The sequence below is a fragment of the Pinus tabuliformis genome, chromosome X (genome assembly GCF_031772625.1).
Source record: "Pinus tabuliformis cultivar Carrire ecotype Pingquan chromosome X, CPIR1, whole genome shotgun sequence".
NCBI lineage: Eukaryota > Viridiplantae > Streptophyta > Pinopsida > Pinales > Pinaceae > Pinus > Pinus tabuliformis.
The window spans coordinates 694,347,360-694,367,588 of NC_142308.1; the positions used below are offsets into that span (position 1 = coordinate 694,347,360).

The 20,229-nt window shown below is 39.7% G+C and overlaps 1 protein-coding gene across 2 annotated transcripts in view; it reads left to right on the top strand.

Moving 5' to 3' along the window:
- ATZW10 (centromere/kinetochore protein, putative (ZW10)) overlaps window positions 1-20,229 on the top strand; it is a 286,264-nt gene that overhangs the window by 113,863 nt on the left and 152,172 nt on the right. For both annotated transcript variants that reach the window (XM_089450059.1, XM_089450060.1), the window contains exon 4: window positions 11,685-11,846. In XM_089450059.1, the coding sequence (XP_089306185.1) occupies window positions 11,685-11,846 (162 nt within the window). The remainder of the gene's footprint in view (window positions 1-11,684; window positions 11,847-20,229) is intronic.

The window sequence follows — 20,229 nt, forward strand, 5'->3', positions numbered from 1 at the left end:
TGGTTCTTGAAGCCCACTTTAGTCTCACTTTAGCTGGCTTGCTGTCTTGTTCTTGGGAGCCCTCTAAACACTTCCAAATACAAAATAAATTTTCTTTTTCTTGATACAACTGCTCGCAAGGGTCTTTTACATTATGATAAGGACTCTTGACTCTTGACAAACCCTAGGAGCATTCAATGGATGCTTGACCTAGTGACAAATAACTTGAGCATTAAAGCCATGCTTTACAAATAATATTTCTTTTGTTTTTTACATCATTTTCTTTCTTCTTTTAATAGATACATAAGAATTACATCATGTCAAGAGTCAAATGACAATTATGAAGACTGGAACTAGTTACATTCTTCAATAGAGATCCCACAAGACCAGCGTTGAGGATCACCTCCCCATTTAAGGTGAGGGAACAAATCTATAGTTGAAACCCTTCCTCCCTCCAAGTCACCTAATAATCCATACCCAAGTGTGCCCAAGAAAAACAAGCATAAGCACCTGATTGCACAATGAAAGACATTCCTTTAGGATTGGATGGCCTACCTTCAAACATATGCTTTTGACAGATTGGTGAGAGGACATACAACTGGCTCAGGGAGTGGAGATCAACTGGCACAATATCAACTACACTAGTGGGTATCAGGGCTATTGGCTGCTCATTGAAGACAAACCTAGGAGAAAAATTTCTCCTATGGGGTCACCCACTGGTGGTGAGTAACAAGTAGTCCATCACTTTTTCACATAGTCTAAATCATGCTTTAATGTTGTATTAATGCCTTGAATAATGTTTAAATCATTTTAAGGTTCATGCACATAAGGATTTTGGCACTTTTTACTATAAAATGACATGCTATCTTCATTTGATAATCTAAGAAGCATTTTTCTCTTCTAAGATCTCATTTTCTTGTTTCTTTATGTTAGATTTCTTTTTGTTATACCATAATAATCTAGATTCAACCAATTTCTCATTTGGCTACTCCATGTATTTCAACTATCCTTTAGTCAACAATGGGACTTGTTATCTAGCCATGTAGTAGGCTCACTAATGTCCTGACATACCTTTAGGATGGGCACACATAGGACAACCACTCACTGCCACCTCGGCCCAAGCCTCCACTGTTTAGACCTAAGTTGCACTAAAATAGATATGGGAACAGATGCAAATACAGGGTTTAAAACAGATACGACAAATTTAAAAAAAATAATCCGGATACGATATGGTAAGGAAACGACACACACACACACACACACAGATATATATACATATGAAAATAAGAATTTCATATTATGATTCTAGCTAAAAATACATAATCATCTAAAAATACTTGGCTGGCCTGCTATACATTGGGCGTATCTCTCTCCAACTCCAAGTTCCAACTTCCAGTCAGTGCTTGGTCGACAGTGATTGCAGAATCCAAATCTAGTCTCCAAGTCAAACTTCTTAACTTCTTAACTGATAACATTGTCTTGGGCCTCTCTCAAGCACACTAATATTCGTGCTAGAGAATTTTTTGTTGAGTATTATCATCATTTGAGTTTTTAGGTCTCGAGTCAAACTCACTGGTTGGCTTTCACTGGCAAATCTCCGACAAATACCGATCTCCACTGGCAAAATAATCTGGAGACTAATTGTCTCCCTCTGCTACTCGATCTAGCCCTCTCCCGACAACTTGCACTCTCCTAGGATATTCGCATTGCCTCTAGGAAATGCGCACTGGTACCTCCAAAAATTCAATTAGTCACTGGAAACTCTTCCCACCAAGTCGTGTTGCCTCCCTCTTGTTGAGAAATCCTTAGGGCAACATAGTTAGGGTTTTTATTAATTTGATTTCTCTTTCTTTGACACTTTCTTGTGATGTTTCTTATTAGTTCTTTCCAATTATTATATTCTTATCATCAAGACAAATGCCAAACAATGAAGATCACAAACACCATAAAGAACACAAGATGTAGGCACTTAGCCAAGGCAAAACCCCTCTTCTAGGGGAAAACCCAAAAATTCTTCTTCTCTTCTTTAGAATCAAATCAAATGAGACAACCTAGACCTTTTGACCAAGATGTAGACTTCCTCCATTCCACCAAGTCAGCCTCCCATGTAGACAATTCAAACTTTCAATAAAAAACATAAGTCATAGGATTTCGGTCCTCTCTTTAGCATTTGAAATCTCGTCCTGTACATTTCCTACACCTTCTGTCCTATGCTTCAAATCTCCTTGCACATGTGAGCCAAAAATACAAGAGAAAAATCCTCTTTAACTTCGCTTGAATACCTCCTTTCTTTGTTAGAGTTTACTTGCTTATTCATACCCTTCCACACCTCTTTCTTCTCCTTTGCACCTCCTTATGAATTGCAGATCGAATGCTTGATGATGTCCTTTATAAGGTCGAATGAACTGTCTATGTATAGTCTCTAGATGTGGTCGAATCTCTTCATCCAGGTCAACTTGAGTGGAGGGCAGTCTGACTTGGTGGAGGAGCCATTTTTGACCATTATGCATAAAATAAATTTTGTTTTCTTTGACACAATAAGCCCAAGAAAGGTCTAGTACAAGATGATATGGACAAAGACTCAAGACACAAACCCTAGAGCACTCAATGGGTGCTTTTGACCTTGAATAAAAATAAATGAAGCGTGAAACCTATGCTTATAAATAATTTTTCCTTTTACAAGAAATTTTCTTTTCTTTCTTTTGACCACTATATTAGATCATGACTCAAATACAATTATGAAGACCGATACTCGTTACATTTCTCAACACTCCCTGTTTACTAGGGAGGTATTCATAATTGTTCAACTAGTGCAAGGTTAACCTCAATTTGAAATGTTCTTAAGAAGAGTAGAACAAGATATGCAATGCTAGGTATACCCTCATTGCCAAGGTATCCTCCCAGAAGGGACTAAGGTATCATCTAGGAAATTTACACTATAGGTACCATTACACTATAGCCTTGTTATCCATCCAACAGGATATAGATACCATCTAGGCCTCCATGCCCTGACACCAACCCTTACAGGGATCTAGGTATTAACACTAAACTAGAGCTCCACACGATACCCTCCCTCAGCGGGATCTAGACATCAACTAAGATCTCAATATTAACCAGGCCAAGATGTCCTCCCAAGTACCATCATACAGGCAACTTTATGGTACTCATCTCTCCCTCTCAAGGAAACCAGAGATATCCACTAATCCGAGCATGCTCCTAAAATAAACTAACTTCTTGTTGGGAAGAGATTTCGTCAATACATCAACTACTTGTTCATTTGTTGGCACGTATTGTAGCTTCATGACCCCAACCAGTATTAAACTTCCAATGTATATGTTCTTGTATGCTAGCACAAAACTTTGGGGTCTTCAACTATTCTGATGCTGCTTAGATTATTATAATATCCAAACGCATCTCGACAAAAGCTTTCTTCTTCAACTTCTCCAGCAACACCAAACTCAACCTCAACACTTTCCAAAACATCCAATTTTTGTTCACAACTTCATTAATCATGAATAGTCGTCTGTAGTGCTTTAGCCTTTCTTCGATCTTACTCTTTCTTCAAGGTTTTTACTGTAGCCATCACAATATGCCCTCCCTCTTAGTTGGGGAGATATACACTTTCTTTATCCAAGCTTCTTCTCCACTAGGAGACAAATCTATCAATAACTCAGCCACACAGGCTCTATCATTATATCATCGGAGAACTTCAACCTTTCGGATCTTCATTCCTTCTAACCTCACATGGCAACAAGGTCATCTATTAATCAACAATGTACACTGCAATGCTATCAAGATTCTTACAACTCCCTCTTTCCATCATGCTCATCATCATCATCAGGTCATCATCAAGTATGGGGTAGGTAAGCATTTTTAACATTTTGAAGACTATGTACTTGCAAATCTTTATCAACAAGTACAACCAAGCACAAATATATAGGAGCATGAAAAGTCAAACTATGATTATCATATTATCATAGAGAGCGTCTAAGGTTTTCAAAACTTTGAGCAAGAACTTGAGCTCTAAATATCAAATTCTAAACTTAGATAGGATAGTAATCAAAAGAGAAGTAATCGACTAGGGTTACAATTTCATGCTTTAGACTTATAACAAACTTTTGCTAGGGTTTTTGTCAAAAACCCTAGATACCATCACCAAAACTAAACTTTAGATGTCAACAACCAAATCAAGTTAGGATTCTAGTCATAGCGAAAGCATTATTACATCCAGGGTTTCATTATCATGCCCTAGAAATTTATATCAATCTCTACTAGGGTTTTGTCATAAACCCTAGACACAAACATCAAAACTTTAATGTTAGATATACAACAACTCAACCAAGCTAGGGTTTCAATCAAACGGAAGCATATACAACTAGGGTTTTATTCCTAGGATCTTACATTGACTATGGCAAGGGTTTTGTCATAAACCCTAATTCATCAAACCCTAAATAGCTAGGGTTTCCTCATATGTTCTAGATATCATCAACAAACCCTAAAAGGCTTAGGGTTTTATCATTAACATCAACATACCCTAAGCATCAAAAGGCTAGGGTTTTATAGTGAACCCTAAAGGTTAGGGTTTTACCAAAGTGAACAAAAGATAGAGAGTATGACAAGGGTTGATTTAATTTAAAGATTAATCACCCTAACAAATAAGAATCTTTATGATTCAAAACCCTAGACATGAGAGAGTTAGTAATGCAAAGCAAATTTCAAAATGTTCGTACCTTTTAATATGAAGAAGTCTAGGTACAAATCATGTGGTTTTAAACATATCTTGAGTTACTTGTTTGACAAACCTTGTAGGGCTTTCTTTTGTGTTGAAATATGTAACTCGTTTCGGTCTTCATAATGACACGTGTAATCATGATTTTATGTATTTAATGAAAAGAGAAAAATAAATTTATTATTCTTGAGGCATGGGTTTCATGCTCAAGGGGGATTTATTTTTATGTCAAGCACCCATTGAGTGCTTTTAGGGCTTGTTATTGAGTCTACAAGTCAATTGAGTCATTGTCATGTATGAAAAACCCTTTTGGGCATGTTACATATTGTCAACAAAATTTATTTGAGTCAAAATATTGTCAAAAGACCCTCCAAGACCTCGTCATGGTGCAAAGATCAAGTCAACCTACTTGAAGGGACAAGTCGGCCTAAAGATAGCAATTCATACCCCTCAAAAGGCTATAAATAAGAAGGAACTCAACCTCACTTGGACACATTCTCAAGCAAGTTCAATCTCCTAAGATACAAATTGGAAAAGGGACGAAAAAGAAGAAGAACAAGATCGAAGTTTTGGGCCTTTCTCTCTCTCTTTCTCTCTCTTGTGTTAGGGTTTCTACAGTTTCTGGGCAAGAAGTTGTGAAGCTGTGAGGTTGAAGTTGTGATGTTGCTTCTAGGTCGAAGTTGTGAAGTTGCAAGGTCGAAGCTGTGAAGTTGCTTCTCGGTGGAAGTTGCTTCTAGGTCAAAGCTGTGAAGCTGCGAGGTCAAAGCTGTGAAGCTGTTTCTAGGTTGAAGCTATGAAGCTGCAAGGTCGAAGCTATGGAGCTGCATCAAGGGTGAAGCTATGAATCTACTAGGTCGAAGTTGCAAAATTGTTGCTGGGGGTCGAAGTTGCTGGAAGGTTGAAGTTTGTTGCTGGAAGCTGTGCAAATCAAGAAGAAAGGTTGACTTGGTCTTGGAGGAGTCTTGGTTAGGGGTCATAGGTCTTGGAATTCATCAATTGAAGTTCTATGAGAAGAGAAGAGTTCTTGTGGTTTTTCCTCTCAAAAGGAGAGGTTTTCGCCCTAGCTGATAGCCTATATCTTGTGTCCTCTTGTCTCATTGTTCTTTATTGTTTGGTAGCTGTTTGATGATAAGAACACAATAATAATCATGTTGAAGAACAAGCTAATCAAGATAAGTAAAAAGATATCACAAGTAGTTATCAAAGTAAGAGAAATCACCTAGTCTAGCTACCCCTAGATTTCTCAACATGGTATCGGAGCTAAGGTGACAAGACAAGGAAAGGCGACTAAAAAGAAGGACACTCAAAAGCCGAAGCACTAGAAGGACTATCAAAGGGAGTATCAAGAAAGATCAAAAATTGACATCGTACCATCAAGAAGATATTCACAAGGACCAAGTACAAGAAAAGAAGACCTCAAAACCCTAGCTTATCAAAAGAAAGGTTTCTCACTTGAAGCATTGTTGGGAAGCTCGCACATCATCATCAAAGAAGATCTCAAGGACCCTACCTAGAAGGACTACACTTTGAAGCATCTCGAAGTCTCTACATTCAAGGGAAGCAAGAAGAGGCGTTGCCATCATCATCAAGGAATCAAGGTGATCTCCCTCTCTTTGAAGGATCACTTTTGAAAAGAGACATCTTCATCAAGAAGACATCTTCTATTATCAACATCATCATCAAAATCAAGAAGGCATCAAGTTAAAGATATTGTCATCAAGGAGCATCTTCACTTGACAAGTAAGTATCTTTATATTTATGACTGAATCTGCTATCAAAATGACTTCATTTTGCAAGGAAAGCAACAAATTGGTTGGGTCATCGAACTTTCTTGCATGGAAGAAGAGGACATATTTGATCCTCATAGAAAATGAAGTCGTTGAACAGGTTAAGGGATCAATTAATAAGCCTCCAAAGGAAGAAGCTTAAGCTCTAGCAAAGTATATGAAAGGGAAAGTAAGGGCTCAAAGGATTCTTATTGAATGCATCAAGGATCCCTTCATACCCTATGTATCAAAGTTGGAGACATCAAAAGAAATATACGATAAACTAGTAGAATTGTTCTTCGTAAGTACTACTGGAGAAGTGATATCATTAAGCCAAGAACTCTACAAGATGAAGATATCAAGGGAAGATGGAATAGCCTCATACTTTATGAGGGTATTAGAAATAAGAGACCAACTACAAGAGTTGGGAGAAATAATTTTTGATAAAGAAATGATCACCATAGTGCTCAATGCACTACTCGAGGAATGGGGCAACTTTACATCAAGCATCTATGGAAAAGAAGGAAGCTACCCTATTCAGTGAACTTTGGTCATTGTGTAAAATTGAAGAAACCAGGCTGAAGGCAAAAAACGATGTAGGATCAAACGAGCAAGCACAAACATTTGCTACCACGGCTAGGAAGAAAGGAAAATTTGGAAGGAACAAGAAGGATATGTCGAAAATTCAGTGTTATAGTTGTCATGAATATGGACACTACAAGAGAAATTGTCCTAAATCCAAGAAGGACAACAACAAAAGAGGACAGGAAGAAGCCTATATCACCGAAGAAGTAGAAGAGGCTGAAAAGAAGAAGTCAAAGAAAGAGGAAGTAAAAGATCTCTTCTATGATTGAGATAATCTCCTCCACTGAGTTCTTTTAAGTTTTTGTAAAGTATAGCTATCATGGTAGGAAACATTATAAGCATGATAGGATGCATCATTTTAGGGGATGGCATCATAATAGCATATGATTGAAGCAATAGCTCATAAGAAGCTTGAAAGATAGCTGAAGTAGAAGTCTATAGCATGTCATCAAAGGAGCTCTTGATAGCCTCATTGAAAGCATAAGTAATACTTATGGGTAGTAGAAGATCATCTAGCATAGAGTTCATCATACATCATCATCATTAGGAAGGAGCATTTGCAGGATGAGGATAATCAAAATCCTCTGTTGGAATCTTCATTAGAAGGTTCACCTCTCTTGGAAGAAGCAAGTGTCTCGCTGAGAATTCCACCTTGTATGGGATTCATTGTTTAGAAGGATAATGGTATGGTGACTAAGGAATGTAGCATGCCTTATAAAGATCATTGACATCATGATGATGATTTCCTTCAAGGGGTGGATGATTTGATATGAATGTAGACGATTGGTTTTAAATTGTAATATTCCTAATGGAAATATACAATGTTAAACAAATCAAACATAGCAGAAACACATGCAAAAATTTACAACACATTTAACAACCGGAAATTTCCATGAACTGCGCTGATCTGAACTATTTTATTAATAAGTAAGAGGGTACAATGTGGTGCTGGAAAGAGTGCACTTGGGCTTTCTCAAGGCAAGCTAGCTAAGCCCAAATGAACAATAAGAAATTCCTCTCAAATTTGCTGCTGCTCTCTCCTGGCTCTGCACTGAAACTAACAAAAAAACTAAGTCACCAGATTCATCCTAAACCCCCTCTGAATCCCGAATCCGGCGAATCCGACACAATTCGGTCCGGATTCGTGTCCAAATCACAGGACACGTCGTGTCCGTTTCGGACACGTCGTGTTTGAGGGCGTGTCGTGATTTTCAAAAGCGTGTCACGATTTTAGGACACGTGTCCGGTTTCCAGGACTCGCTAAGCTCAGCGCGGGAATGAAAAGGGCGTGTTTGCTCATTAAAATTGTCATTTGGCAAGTGATTTGTGCTGTTGGCAAGTGATTTGTGCTGTTGGAGCAAGGAGTAAAGCATTTTGGCAGCTTCATGATCAAGTCTAGGCCCTAGTATTGATATGCTATTCATGGTAATGTTAAATTCTTAAAGTAAAAGTGACATTCTCCTTAATCTTCATTTTCATCCTTTTACTTAAATTTTTAACATTACCATGAAATGACTCAGGATGTTTGAGAGTGGTTCCGGCCTCATTGGATTTCATATGGAGAAAGTAGAATTTTAGATTTCATTCAAAATCCAGCAGACTTATCAGTTTTTCAGGATTTTAGGATTGGGGGATTGCAATGTTTCCATTGAATTTTGTCATGTATTAGGGTATGGAACTCGTATTTAATCAAGAGCACCAAACCAAGAGCTTCTGAATATGTCGCTCCCGCTCCCGTTTTCACTCCCGCTCCCAAGTAACACTGTTCCTGATGATATGGGTCTAGACACCACTGTTGAGTTGGCATTGGCCAACATGGATCTCAATGATCCAGTGATAGAGCCTGTTAGATTTGATGACTTAGAGGGGTCAACCTCCATACCAGCAGATGCAGAGGGGACTATGGATACAACGGAGTAGGAGGATGTAGAGGAGAGTAGTGGGGACCATGATGATGGGGACAGTGATGCTGATTCTGATGCTGATTGATGCCTTGAGGCTTGTATACCTGTAGTTGTTTTATATTTTCTATTTCTATTTGCCATTAGCATTGCACCAACACTAACTATGTAACACATTTTGATTTGATGACTTAATGAGAGACTTAATGAGAAAACTACAGTTGTCAGTGTGTTTATCTTACTATCTTGTAGTTGTAAGTTGTCTTTCAGTTATGAATTATGAATCACGATTTAAATTTTTAATAGATTTATCATTTATGTGACCAGTACCACTGACATTTATTTGAATTTTGTATGTACTATGCATGCTAATAGCTATAGATGAAGATCTATGTTTGAAATCAATAAATTTGTATCATTAATTAAAATTTGTGTAAGAAATATGATAATATCTAATTTTTAATATATATGTATATTTTTTAAATATATATATATATATATATATATATATATTTTTTTTTTAATAAAATAATATATAACGTGTCCTAACGTGTCCTGTTCCGGGGGGTCAGCGTGTCCGAATCCGACACCACGAATCTCGAATCCTACGTGTCCCGAATCCCTGTGTCAAGTGACTTAGCAAAAAAATATGTTGTTGACTGCAAATAATTGCTGCGAGGGCCTCCTCGGATGCTCAGAAAATTTTGGGAAATTAATCCTGGGCTCTCCACCAATAACCCACAAAAACCCATGAAGGAATTGGCCAAATGTTGACCTTGGAATTTCGGCCCAATTTTCCCCTAGATCCTCTATCTGCTGGTTGAGTTGGGGCCCCTGTTTGACCCCGCAAATCTGCCAAATTAATCTTGGCCTCTCCTCAATAAACCCAAAAAAACCCAGAAAGGGTTTGTCCTAGTTTTGATGCTCCAAAATTGACCCCCAAATGCTTGGCCCTCCTCCACAAGTAGAAGTTGTAACCTGTAGCAAATGCTGCGATTGTTCCTCCGCCCAAAATGCTGGAAAAGCCCCTACAACACCTTCTTGAACTCCACCTCAAGTTTCAGCCCCCAACTCCCTTCACTCCACAACCTCCAAGCGCGCCTCCTCCAAGCGCTGCGCAGTCCTTGTCCTGTTGCTGCCAATTATCTCCACAAACTTGCACCCCATGCTGCTGGTACGAATTGGTGTAGGTAAGATTCCCTCCTTGGGCTGGTACTCAAAGTCCACTGAAGACAGGGTTGAGATCTCCATTTGGAGACACTCGTGTGCTAAACAATATTGTAGACTTGGCTTCAGCTCAAGCGTGCTATGTCAAAGACACAATTTTTGAATAGATGAATGAATGCCCAAAATGAGTGCCTCTTGCTCTATTTAGCAAAGAGCCTCCAAGATTCCCATGTGGGCCCAACTCGACTTTACCCACCAACTTCGCTCCAATGAGAGCGTCTTCCACATGTGGGCCATAATTCTCCATGGGGTGGACCCCACACTCCACTAGAGCCGCAATATTCCCCTTCCTTCCTAACGTTTGGGCCCCCACTTAATCCCAAAATTCATGTGCGACCTCTGAACCCACATTGCCTAAGTGCAAACATGAAATAAGATAAAATTGGGCAAGATTGATATTTCCCTTAGCAATATTGCTAAGTGGGAATATCACATAAATCCTAGAGTTCGTGTAGGGTGGATACGCAAGAGTTTGTAGTGTAAGAACCAAACACCTTCTTTTGCCACTAATGACAAATACTTTTGTCCATCTCCTGTCAAATCAGCCCTTAGGCTCCCGTAGTAAAATCCTCTATTTAAAATCCTATTCCACCGTTCATCCTCTCTTTGATTCTCCATCCTCCAATTTGTGCATTTTTCCACATCATATATATATATATATATATATATATATATATATATTCTCTCTTTCAATGCAAGTTTCTGAAATTTGTTTTTTTGTTGGTTTTGAATTGAGATTCTCTATAAGACTTTTTGGGCTACTATAAACATGATTGCATTTCAGCAATATCCCTGTTAACTCTCCTCCAGGAAACTTCATTTATTTGATTATTTTAAGGCTTTTATGCTTTTCTTATCTTCTCTTTTGTTAGATATATAATAAACTAGCACAAAAGAAATATGTTTGTTTTAAAGGTTGGCTAATCCTTAATACTGTCTGGACTCTAAGGTGAGTAACACAGCAATAAAAGTGGCTTCTTTTCTGCAACATACCAGTTAAATGTTTTCCTCAAAATTTTCTTTAGCTCATTCACTACTTATCATACCTTCACTTTTTCCTGATATCTAATGAGCTAGTGCAAGGAAATGTGGTTTTGGGAGTCCTAAGGATGGTTAATTCCTTAATTTGTGTATCGTGGGAAATATACTAATTTTCTGTTAAAGCCACTTGCATGGATAAGTAGAGGGAAGGCTAGTTGGTCGTAATAAATGGCATAGCATATACTTTTTGAAGGGATCAAAATTGCATCCCTTTAGTAATATAATCAGTCTCTTAAAAATACTACTGTCAAAAGTTTAGTAGGACTGGTTAGTGCAATGCTGTTTTTTATTTTAGAAAATTTCCAGAATTGTAGCCTCTTTAGAAGATCAGGTTGCAACATCATTTCAGAAGGGAGACATAGGAAAGTGTTGCACTTGAATTTACTATATTTTATCTAATTTGTGGTATTTTTCTTCAAATTATAACACTTTCATTGGATTTTGGTGCAAATGCAGAGCGAAGGTGTAGCTCCTGGAGCTTTATATCCAAAGCTTCTTCAAGTTTTGAAATTTGTATATCAAAATATTTGCTTTGAAAATGGGAGTTGGATGAATCTTTTTGGGAGGTTAACTTGGCCAAGGTTGTCAGAAGCTGTTATCACAAATTGTCTTGCCAAGGTAAGCTGCTGAACTAATGTTTCATTGATGTTGCCTTCTGATTTCCTCTGCCTATCTGATATACCTTCCGTTCCATTCGGGTCTGCTTTTGTATCTGTGCCTTTATTCAGATGGAGATGCCCACCCTTTGTGTGGATTTGCTTCGAATATCACCTGTTTAAAGTAACATGGGATTGGTATTCGAGCTGCTTCTTATTAAATGTCTGACATTTACATGATTTTGGTAATTGATGATGGTCAACCTTGAAAGGAATCAGTTATTCAAATGATATCCTTGTCATAGCTTTACCTTATAATCTATCAAATGCATACAAAATAAATATTATATAATAATAATAATAATAAGAAGAAGAAGAAGAAGAAGAAGAAGAAGAAGAAGAAGATATTAATAAACTAAGGGACACAACTTTATGACTGGTCAATGAAGTATACCATCACAATGATCATTATAGCATCTCATTCATTTATTTTATCAATTATATATTTATACTTAAGTAAAAGTGGGTAACCCATGTTGAAATTTGGCAGCTCAGGGAGAAGTTTTCTCCTATGGGAAGCCCTCCTCATCCTTTGGACACCCTATTAGCGTTTGGAAGAATTTAATTTGCTCAAGGAAAAATATTATTTTTAATATGAAACCCACATCTGCACAAAAGTACAAAGTCGGCCTGGGCAAGGAAAATCCACCTCATCAACCACATATAAATAGATCTTCTGTCACATTACTTGGAGGCAACATCAAATCATCACATCTTCTCTTGATTGGTTCGTACAACTCTGAAAATTGCAGGTCCGGGTCCACACGTGCGAAGGAGAGAGAAACACATTTCTGTTGACCAGCATTGACTTTGGGTTTTGGATTTATTTGACTTGGTTTTTGACTTGGGATTTGGATCTGTCCTTGGAGTCTGAATTCAGGAAAGAGAAGGAAGAGGTTTTCAGTGCACTTTGACCACACTTGACCGCATGCCTGAGGCAGCCTTTGACCATAGCATTGACTTTGACTTTGACTGATTTCAGAGTTAGTTGTTGGGACTGTTTTGACCAAGTTTGACTGAGCTGAGGAGGCTGTGTTTTCTGCTGCTTTGACTGAACCTTTTGGAGGCTGATTTGACCATTGACTAGGACTGGTTAGGGCTGCTGCTACTGCTGTTGACTTTGACCAGAATTTGCAGATTTGACTTTTGACCAGAGTTGACTTTTTGGGCTCATCTTTGATTGGATATTGGATGGTGAATTTGTCTAGTCAAGGCTTTGAGCTTTGACCTATTGTGATGTACTTGGATATTGTATCGCTCTACTGAACATTTGATGACAATCTAATAGAAGAAGAATTTGGAAAGGGTTTTCCCCCTTGTGGGGTTTTCCCCTGGTCTTTGACTTAATTTTTGTGTCTCTATTGTTCTTGGCTGTCTTCTATTGTGCATTTGGTTTACTGTTCTATCTACAATTGCTTATTGTTGTTGGAAGATTGAATTTATTGAATAAAGTGATTGCTAATTGAAAAGGAATTATAATAAGTGTTTTTTTCAAGCATAAAACACTAGAAAATTAACATGGTATCAGAGCTGAGTTGAAGACAAGCCCAAGGAGACAAGAGAAATCACCTTCGAAGGAATATGATTTGAAGGAGCTTATTTGACTTGGTCAAGATGTCTACCTCATACTTCAAAATTGAAGAGAAGCTAAATGACTCATCTAACTATGTAGTTTGGAGAACCAGGTTGGATGTGACTTTGGATGAAAATGATGTCTTGGAATATGTTGAAGGAAAGGTACCTGAGCCTCCTGAGAATGCTTTTGCTGCCATCAAAGCTAAGTACAAGAAAGGTGAGATCAAAGCAAAGAAGATTATTATTGATTCATTAAGAGATCATTTGATTGTTTATATTTCGAAGTTGAAGAAGTCCAAGGAAATGTATGATAAGCTGGTTGGGATGTACGAAGTCAACAACTTGAGTCACATTCTTTCTTTGAAGAATCAACTCAAGGACATCAAGATGAATAAGGGAGAGATTGTGCAGTCCTACTTCATGAGGATATCCCAACTCAAGGATCAACTGTTGTCTGCCGGAGAAGTTACTTCTGATAGAGAGCTGGTACTAGTTGTACTTGGAGGCCTTCCACCTATTTGGGAGTCATTCATTACAACTATTAGCAACAATGATAGGTTCCCGAAATTCAATGAGCTCATTGGCAAGTGCACAAGAAGAGACGAAGATGATATCTAGACTCTAGAGGGAGAATTCAAAAGCATGAAGAAGGGGAGCCCACCGCATCTGCTTCTCAAGACAAGAAGAGGAAAGGAAGAGGAAGATCATCAAATACAAGAAAACCTGCCCCAGAGAAGATTGAAAAGAATTGAATGCTACAATTGCCACAAGCATGGTCACTATGCTTGAGACTGCCAGGAAAAGAGAAGGGCTCCAAGGTCCAACTACAACAAATCAAGGCTGCAACAACTACAAGTCAAATGATAGAAGAAGAAGAGATGCTCCTGATGATCGTGAAGAAGGCCATTGTCCTCAAAAGAGATCAAGGAACTCAAGGTATGGAAATAATGTAGTTGCTACTCAATTTGAATATTTTCTTGTCTTTGCTCTTTCTAGTTCCTCCTCTCCTTTGGATTCTTTTGATAGCTGGTTGGTTGATAGTAGGGCCTCTAGACACTTCATTGGGTATCGTGAAGTCCTCTCAAACTTGGTTGAGAGGGAGACAAATTTGAAGATCATTCTTGGGGACAATTCTACCTATCTTGTGAAGGGTTTTGGTTCTGTTTCATTTCACTTGGATTATGGTGAAACTATACATCTACAAGATGTTCTATATGTGCTGGGATTGACAAAGAATCTAGTGTCTATATCTGCCTTGGAGGACAAGGAAATGCGAGTTTCTTTTATAAGAGGAAAGGTTCTTACACGACCCATGGAATCTAGTTTGAGGGATGCCTTCACCTTGGGATCAAGAATTGAAGGACTTTACAAAGTTAATGGAAGATCGATACAAACATTGGTCCATGATAGCAATGATCAATGTGAACTATGTCACTGAAGATTTGCTTGCCTTCACTATGATGTCCTACCTAAGGTGAGGAAGGTGGCTTTTGGAATGCCTGAGGTTCAAGCAAATCATGATGGAATTTTTCTGGGATGTGCAAGTGGAAAGAAGACGAGAGGGCCATTCTCTTCTGGCAGGAGTAGAACCAGTGGTATTCTTCAATTCGTATATTCTAATCTATGTGGACCCATGCTAGTGAAATCTCTTTTGGGCTATCTGCACTACATAATCTTTGTAGATGACTTCTCTCGCAAAACTTGGATATTCTTCTTGAAGAACAAGGACGAGGCATTTGATATGTTCAAGGACTTCAAGGCGCTAATAGAAAATGAAATAGGGAAAATGAATCAAAGTTTTCAGGTTTGATAATGGTGGAGAATTCATTTCAAATGTGTTCATTGAGTTTTGGAAGAGAGCAGGAATCAAGAAGGAGACTATCGTACCTTACAACCCTGAGCAAAATGGAGTGGCTAAAGGAAGAACATGACCATCGTGGAAGCTGGCTGAGCTATGTTGCATGATCAAAATTTGTCGAAGTTTCTATGGGTTGAAGCTACTAACACAATGGTCTATGTTCAAAACATGACTCCTCATCAAGCCTTGGGTGACCGGACTCCCGACGAAGTTTTCTCAGGTGTAAAGCCCGATGTTGGACATTTGAGGATCTTTGGCGCCCCATCTACTTTCATGTGCCAAAGGACGAGAGGGACATGCTGGAAGCTTCTAGAAAGAAATGTATGTTTGTTGGATATTGTGAAAATTCTAAAGCTTATAGAATATATGTGCTTGGTCAAAGGAATATAGAGTTTAGCTGGGATGTGACATTTGATGAAGATACTGCCCTTAGAAAAGCAAGGGACACTCCTCCCCCTGCCAATGTTGAAAAGAAGGATGATGCCATGGATATTCTAGAAGGCCCTTCTGTGCCTGGGCCCGAGTTTGATATTATTGATGATCCCATGGAACCTATGGACCCCTTGGATCTTCCTACGTGTGACCCTCTTGCCAGGGAGAGACCACTTTGGTTCTGTGACACTTTACAAGATGCTGAGAGACACACTGCTGCTAGAGGAACCTTCAGGGAAAGCAAGAAGCTATGCTGATATCAGGGATATGTTGTGGCTATGAGCAACATCATGTAGGATGAACGACACACCTTTGAAGAAGCAGTGAAAGTGCAGGTATGGAAGGGAGCTATGAGAGAGGAATATGAATCTATCATGAAGAACGATGTGTGGGATGTGGTCTTGAGACTTGAAGGGAAGTCTGTTGTGACTTCTAAATGGCTATATAGGATTAACCATGGAGCAGATGGAAGTATTGAGAAATATAAGGTGAGGTTCACGGCTAGAAGCTTCTCCCAAAAAGAGGGAGAAGACTATGATGACACTTTTGCACTAGTTGCCCGCTGCACTACTATTTGGTCTATTGTTGCTCTAGCTGCTAGCTAAGGATGGACTCTTCACCAAATGGATGTGAAGACTGCATTTCTACATGGAGTACTTAAGGAAGAAGTATATGTTAAGCAACAACACGGCTTTGAGGAGCAAGACAGGAAGACTCATGTGTGCAGGCTAAAGAAACCACTGTATGGATTAAAGCAAGCCTCGAGGGCTTGGTATGCCTGCATTGATAGCTACCTAATGAAGCTTGGATTTACAAGAAGCAATGCCAACCTCAACCTCTACTTCAAATTTGTCCAAGGTATGCCCTTGTTTTTGGTTCTATATGTTGATGTCTTATTCTTGACAGGTGGAGAGCCACTCATTCTCGAGTGTAAGAGGGAGCTAGCCTTTGAATTTGAGATGAAATACCTTGGATTGATGCACTATTTCTTGGGCTTAGAGTTGTGGCAGAGACCTGCTGAGATTTTCCTTTCGTAAGGGAAATATGTTGTGAAACTACTGGACCCAATTTGCAAATACCTCTCAGTATCGACAAATGATTGGGGCACTGATGTTCCTTGTGAACACTCGACTGGACATATGTTTTGCAGTTAACACTCTGAGTCAATTTATGATTGAGCCTTTACATGCACACTGGGTCGCTGCTAAGCATGTGTTGAGATACTTACATGGGACTATTAATCTAGGATTGAGATATATTGCTGGAGATGTGAGGCTACATGGATACATTGATGCTGACTATGCCGGAAATGTTATCGATAGGAAGAGCACATAAGGGTGCTATTTTAGCTTGGGATCTGCCACGATATTTTGGATGAGTAGGAAGCAGAAGTCCATTGCCCTTAGCACGGTTGAGGCAGAGTATATTGTTGCTAGCATGGCTAGCTACGAGGTGGTATGGTTGAGGAAGCTCTTTGGAGAGTTGATTGAGTAGGTTCTGGATACGACAATGATATATTGCGACAACATCAGTGGGATTTGACTGGAAGAGAATCTTGTGTTCCACGACAAGTCCAAGCATATTGAGATTAGATATCACTGCATTCGATATATGGTGTAGAGAGGAGTCGTAAGACTCCATCACATTTCGACTGATGAGTAGATAGATGATATAATCACCAAGGCTTTGTTGAAAGGGAAGTTCTTGGTCTTAAGAGAGAAACTTCCATTGATGGATGTGACCATCCCGGGAAAGGATTATGACTGATCGGGGACACTGAGCTATGCTCTTCCCCCTTGTTTCAGCTCATAGGGAGAGGAATTGAGTCAAAGAGCTCGTTGGGTTGAGGGAACTCTGGACAATAGGATTGGGTGTGATCCTTACCTCTCATGGTAAGTAGTATCTCGCCTATTGTCACTGTAAGGTGTGTGTGTGTGATCCTTGTCACTTGTGACAAGTGGGTACCCCCCCTACCATCAAGTCTGGGAGTCGACAGAGCATACCCCAGTATGTATCCTACCCACAAGTTGGGCTTTTTGGGATTGCCACCCATATGGCCAATGGGTTAGGAGACTTTAGATAGGGTGTGATCATTACCATTTATGGTAAGTAATATCTCGCTCAAGTGATGGGATGCAGGTGTTCTACCACTTGACTCTTGAGGGTCAAGGTGGGAAGATCAACGGATAATAGGATAGTGTGTGATCCTTACCTTTCATGGTAAGTAGTATCTTGCCTATTGTCATTGGATATAGGGTGGCAGATTTATCTCCCTTATGATGATTCTTCTTCTTTAGATTCAAGAGTGTTCATGCAGATGAGCAGAGATGAGATATGATATTATTCAATGATGATGATGACGAGACATTTGAGATGAGACTTATGATGCAGTCGGTAATTCCTCCCTAGCTGAGAGGGAGTGTTGAAATTTGGCAGCTTAGGGAGAAATTCTCTCCTTCGGGAAGCCCTCCTCATCCTTTGGAGACCCTACTAGCCCTTGGAAGAATTTAATTTGCTCAAGGAAAAATATTATTTTTAATATGAAATCCACATCTGCGTAAAAGTACACGTTGGAATGGGCAAGGAAAATCCACCTCATCAACCACATATAAATAGACATCATGACTCATCACATGGAGGCATCATCAAATCATCACATCTTCTCTTGATTGGTTCGTACAACTTTGAAAATTGCAGGTTTGAGTCTACATGTGTGAAGGAGAGAGACATTTGTATTGAACAACATTGACTTTTGTTTTGGATCTATTTGACTAGCGTTGAGTTTGGGTTTTGGACTTGTTTGACTTGGGATTTGGGTCTGTCCTTGGAGGCTGAATTTAGGAAAGAGAAGGACGAGTAATTCAGTGCACTTTGACCACACTTGACCATAGACTTGAGGCAACCTTTGACTGCAACATTGACTCTGACTTTGAATGATTTCAGAGGTAGTTTTTGGGATTGTTTTGATTGAGCTTGACTGAGCTAAGGAAGTCGAGTTTTCTGCTGGTTTGACCGAACCTTTTGGAGGCTAATTTGACCGTTCACCAGGACTTGTTAGGGCTGCTGCTATTGCTATTGACTTTGACCAAAATTTGTAGATGTAATGTCCCTTCCTAAAAATATTTGTCACAGGTTTAGTCTTCAACAATTTTGATTAATTTTTGGTAAAGGTGGAGCCATACATTTTTGACTTAGGAACTTAGGAGAAATAAGGGGGTTGAATTACATCACTAGTGGGATGTGGGGGCCACCCACGTGGGGGAAAACGCACTTGGACACTTGGGCAATTCAAATTACCTTGGAGAGAAAATCGAATGGCTTGGGAGAGGGGCCCACATGGGGAAGGAAGGCCCACGAAGTTATAAGGAGAAGGAACTCCCCAACCCAAGGCATCATTTGACCATCGAACTCATTTGTGTTGCTCGAGCTGCTTAGCTGAGTTACCAAGTTGTTTAGCATCGAGTTTTCCAGGCGGGAGACTCAACCTTTCTTCGGGGGACTTCGAGTGCCACCCTAGGAAGGCAATTCGTACTACCTTGGAGGAGAATCAGAGGAGTTTTACAAACACATCACTTGGCCTTTGATTCAGCAGTGTGTATTTCTGGGCATGCAGGAGGGGAACACGCAGTGGTGATTTGGGGGTGCTCCCGGGCAGCATTTGCCGAGAAAGTTTGGGAGTTGGAGTTTCATCGGAAGGTCAGCCCTTGGGGAGAGTTTTGGATCGGGAGATTGCTGCTTCGGGGCAGCTCGAATTACAATTATTGAGGATTGCACAAAGGGCCATTCTTGGGCTCATGTGGGAGTTGGGGGAAGAAGCTACAAAGCTAGAGTCTACCGGGAGAAGATAGGAAAGCCATAGGGGACAACATCTTAGCATTTGGGGGGTGATTTGGAGAGCCTTTTCAACTATTTCCAGACAGGTCATGATTCCCAACATGCGGAGGAGGACATGGTACTTGGGGGTCGATTTTCGAGGGTCTGAACTAGGCCAAACCCTTTCTGGGTTTTGGTGGGTTTTTGTTGAGGAGCCGGGAGCTGAAGTTGCAGCATTTTTTGAGCACAGGAAGTGGAGTTTCTAGCACATCCTTTCCAGCAGGCAACACAGTTTCTGGGTAGTGCAGATCATCTTTGGAGCAACAGTTGTGCAGCACTAGGGCCATCATTTGCTCACCTGGGTTTTGTCATGCTTGTCCCTTGAGACAAGCCCAGGTGCACCATTCCATCACTATTGTACTTGCTCCAGAAAGAATTAATAAAATGGCTCAAATGATCTTTATCTGCAGTGCTCTAATGGGTGTTTACTGATTATGTCTCATTGTTGGGTGTTGACTTGTTTTGGTGGGTTTTTGTTGAGGAGCCGGGAGCTGAAGTTGCAACATTTTCTGAGCACAGGAAGTGGAGTTTCCAGCACATCCTTTCCAGCAGGCAGCGCAGTTTCTAGGCAACACAGATCATCTTTGGAGCAGCAGTTGTGGAGTGC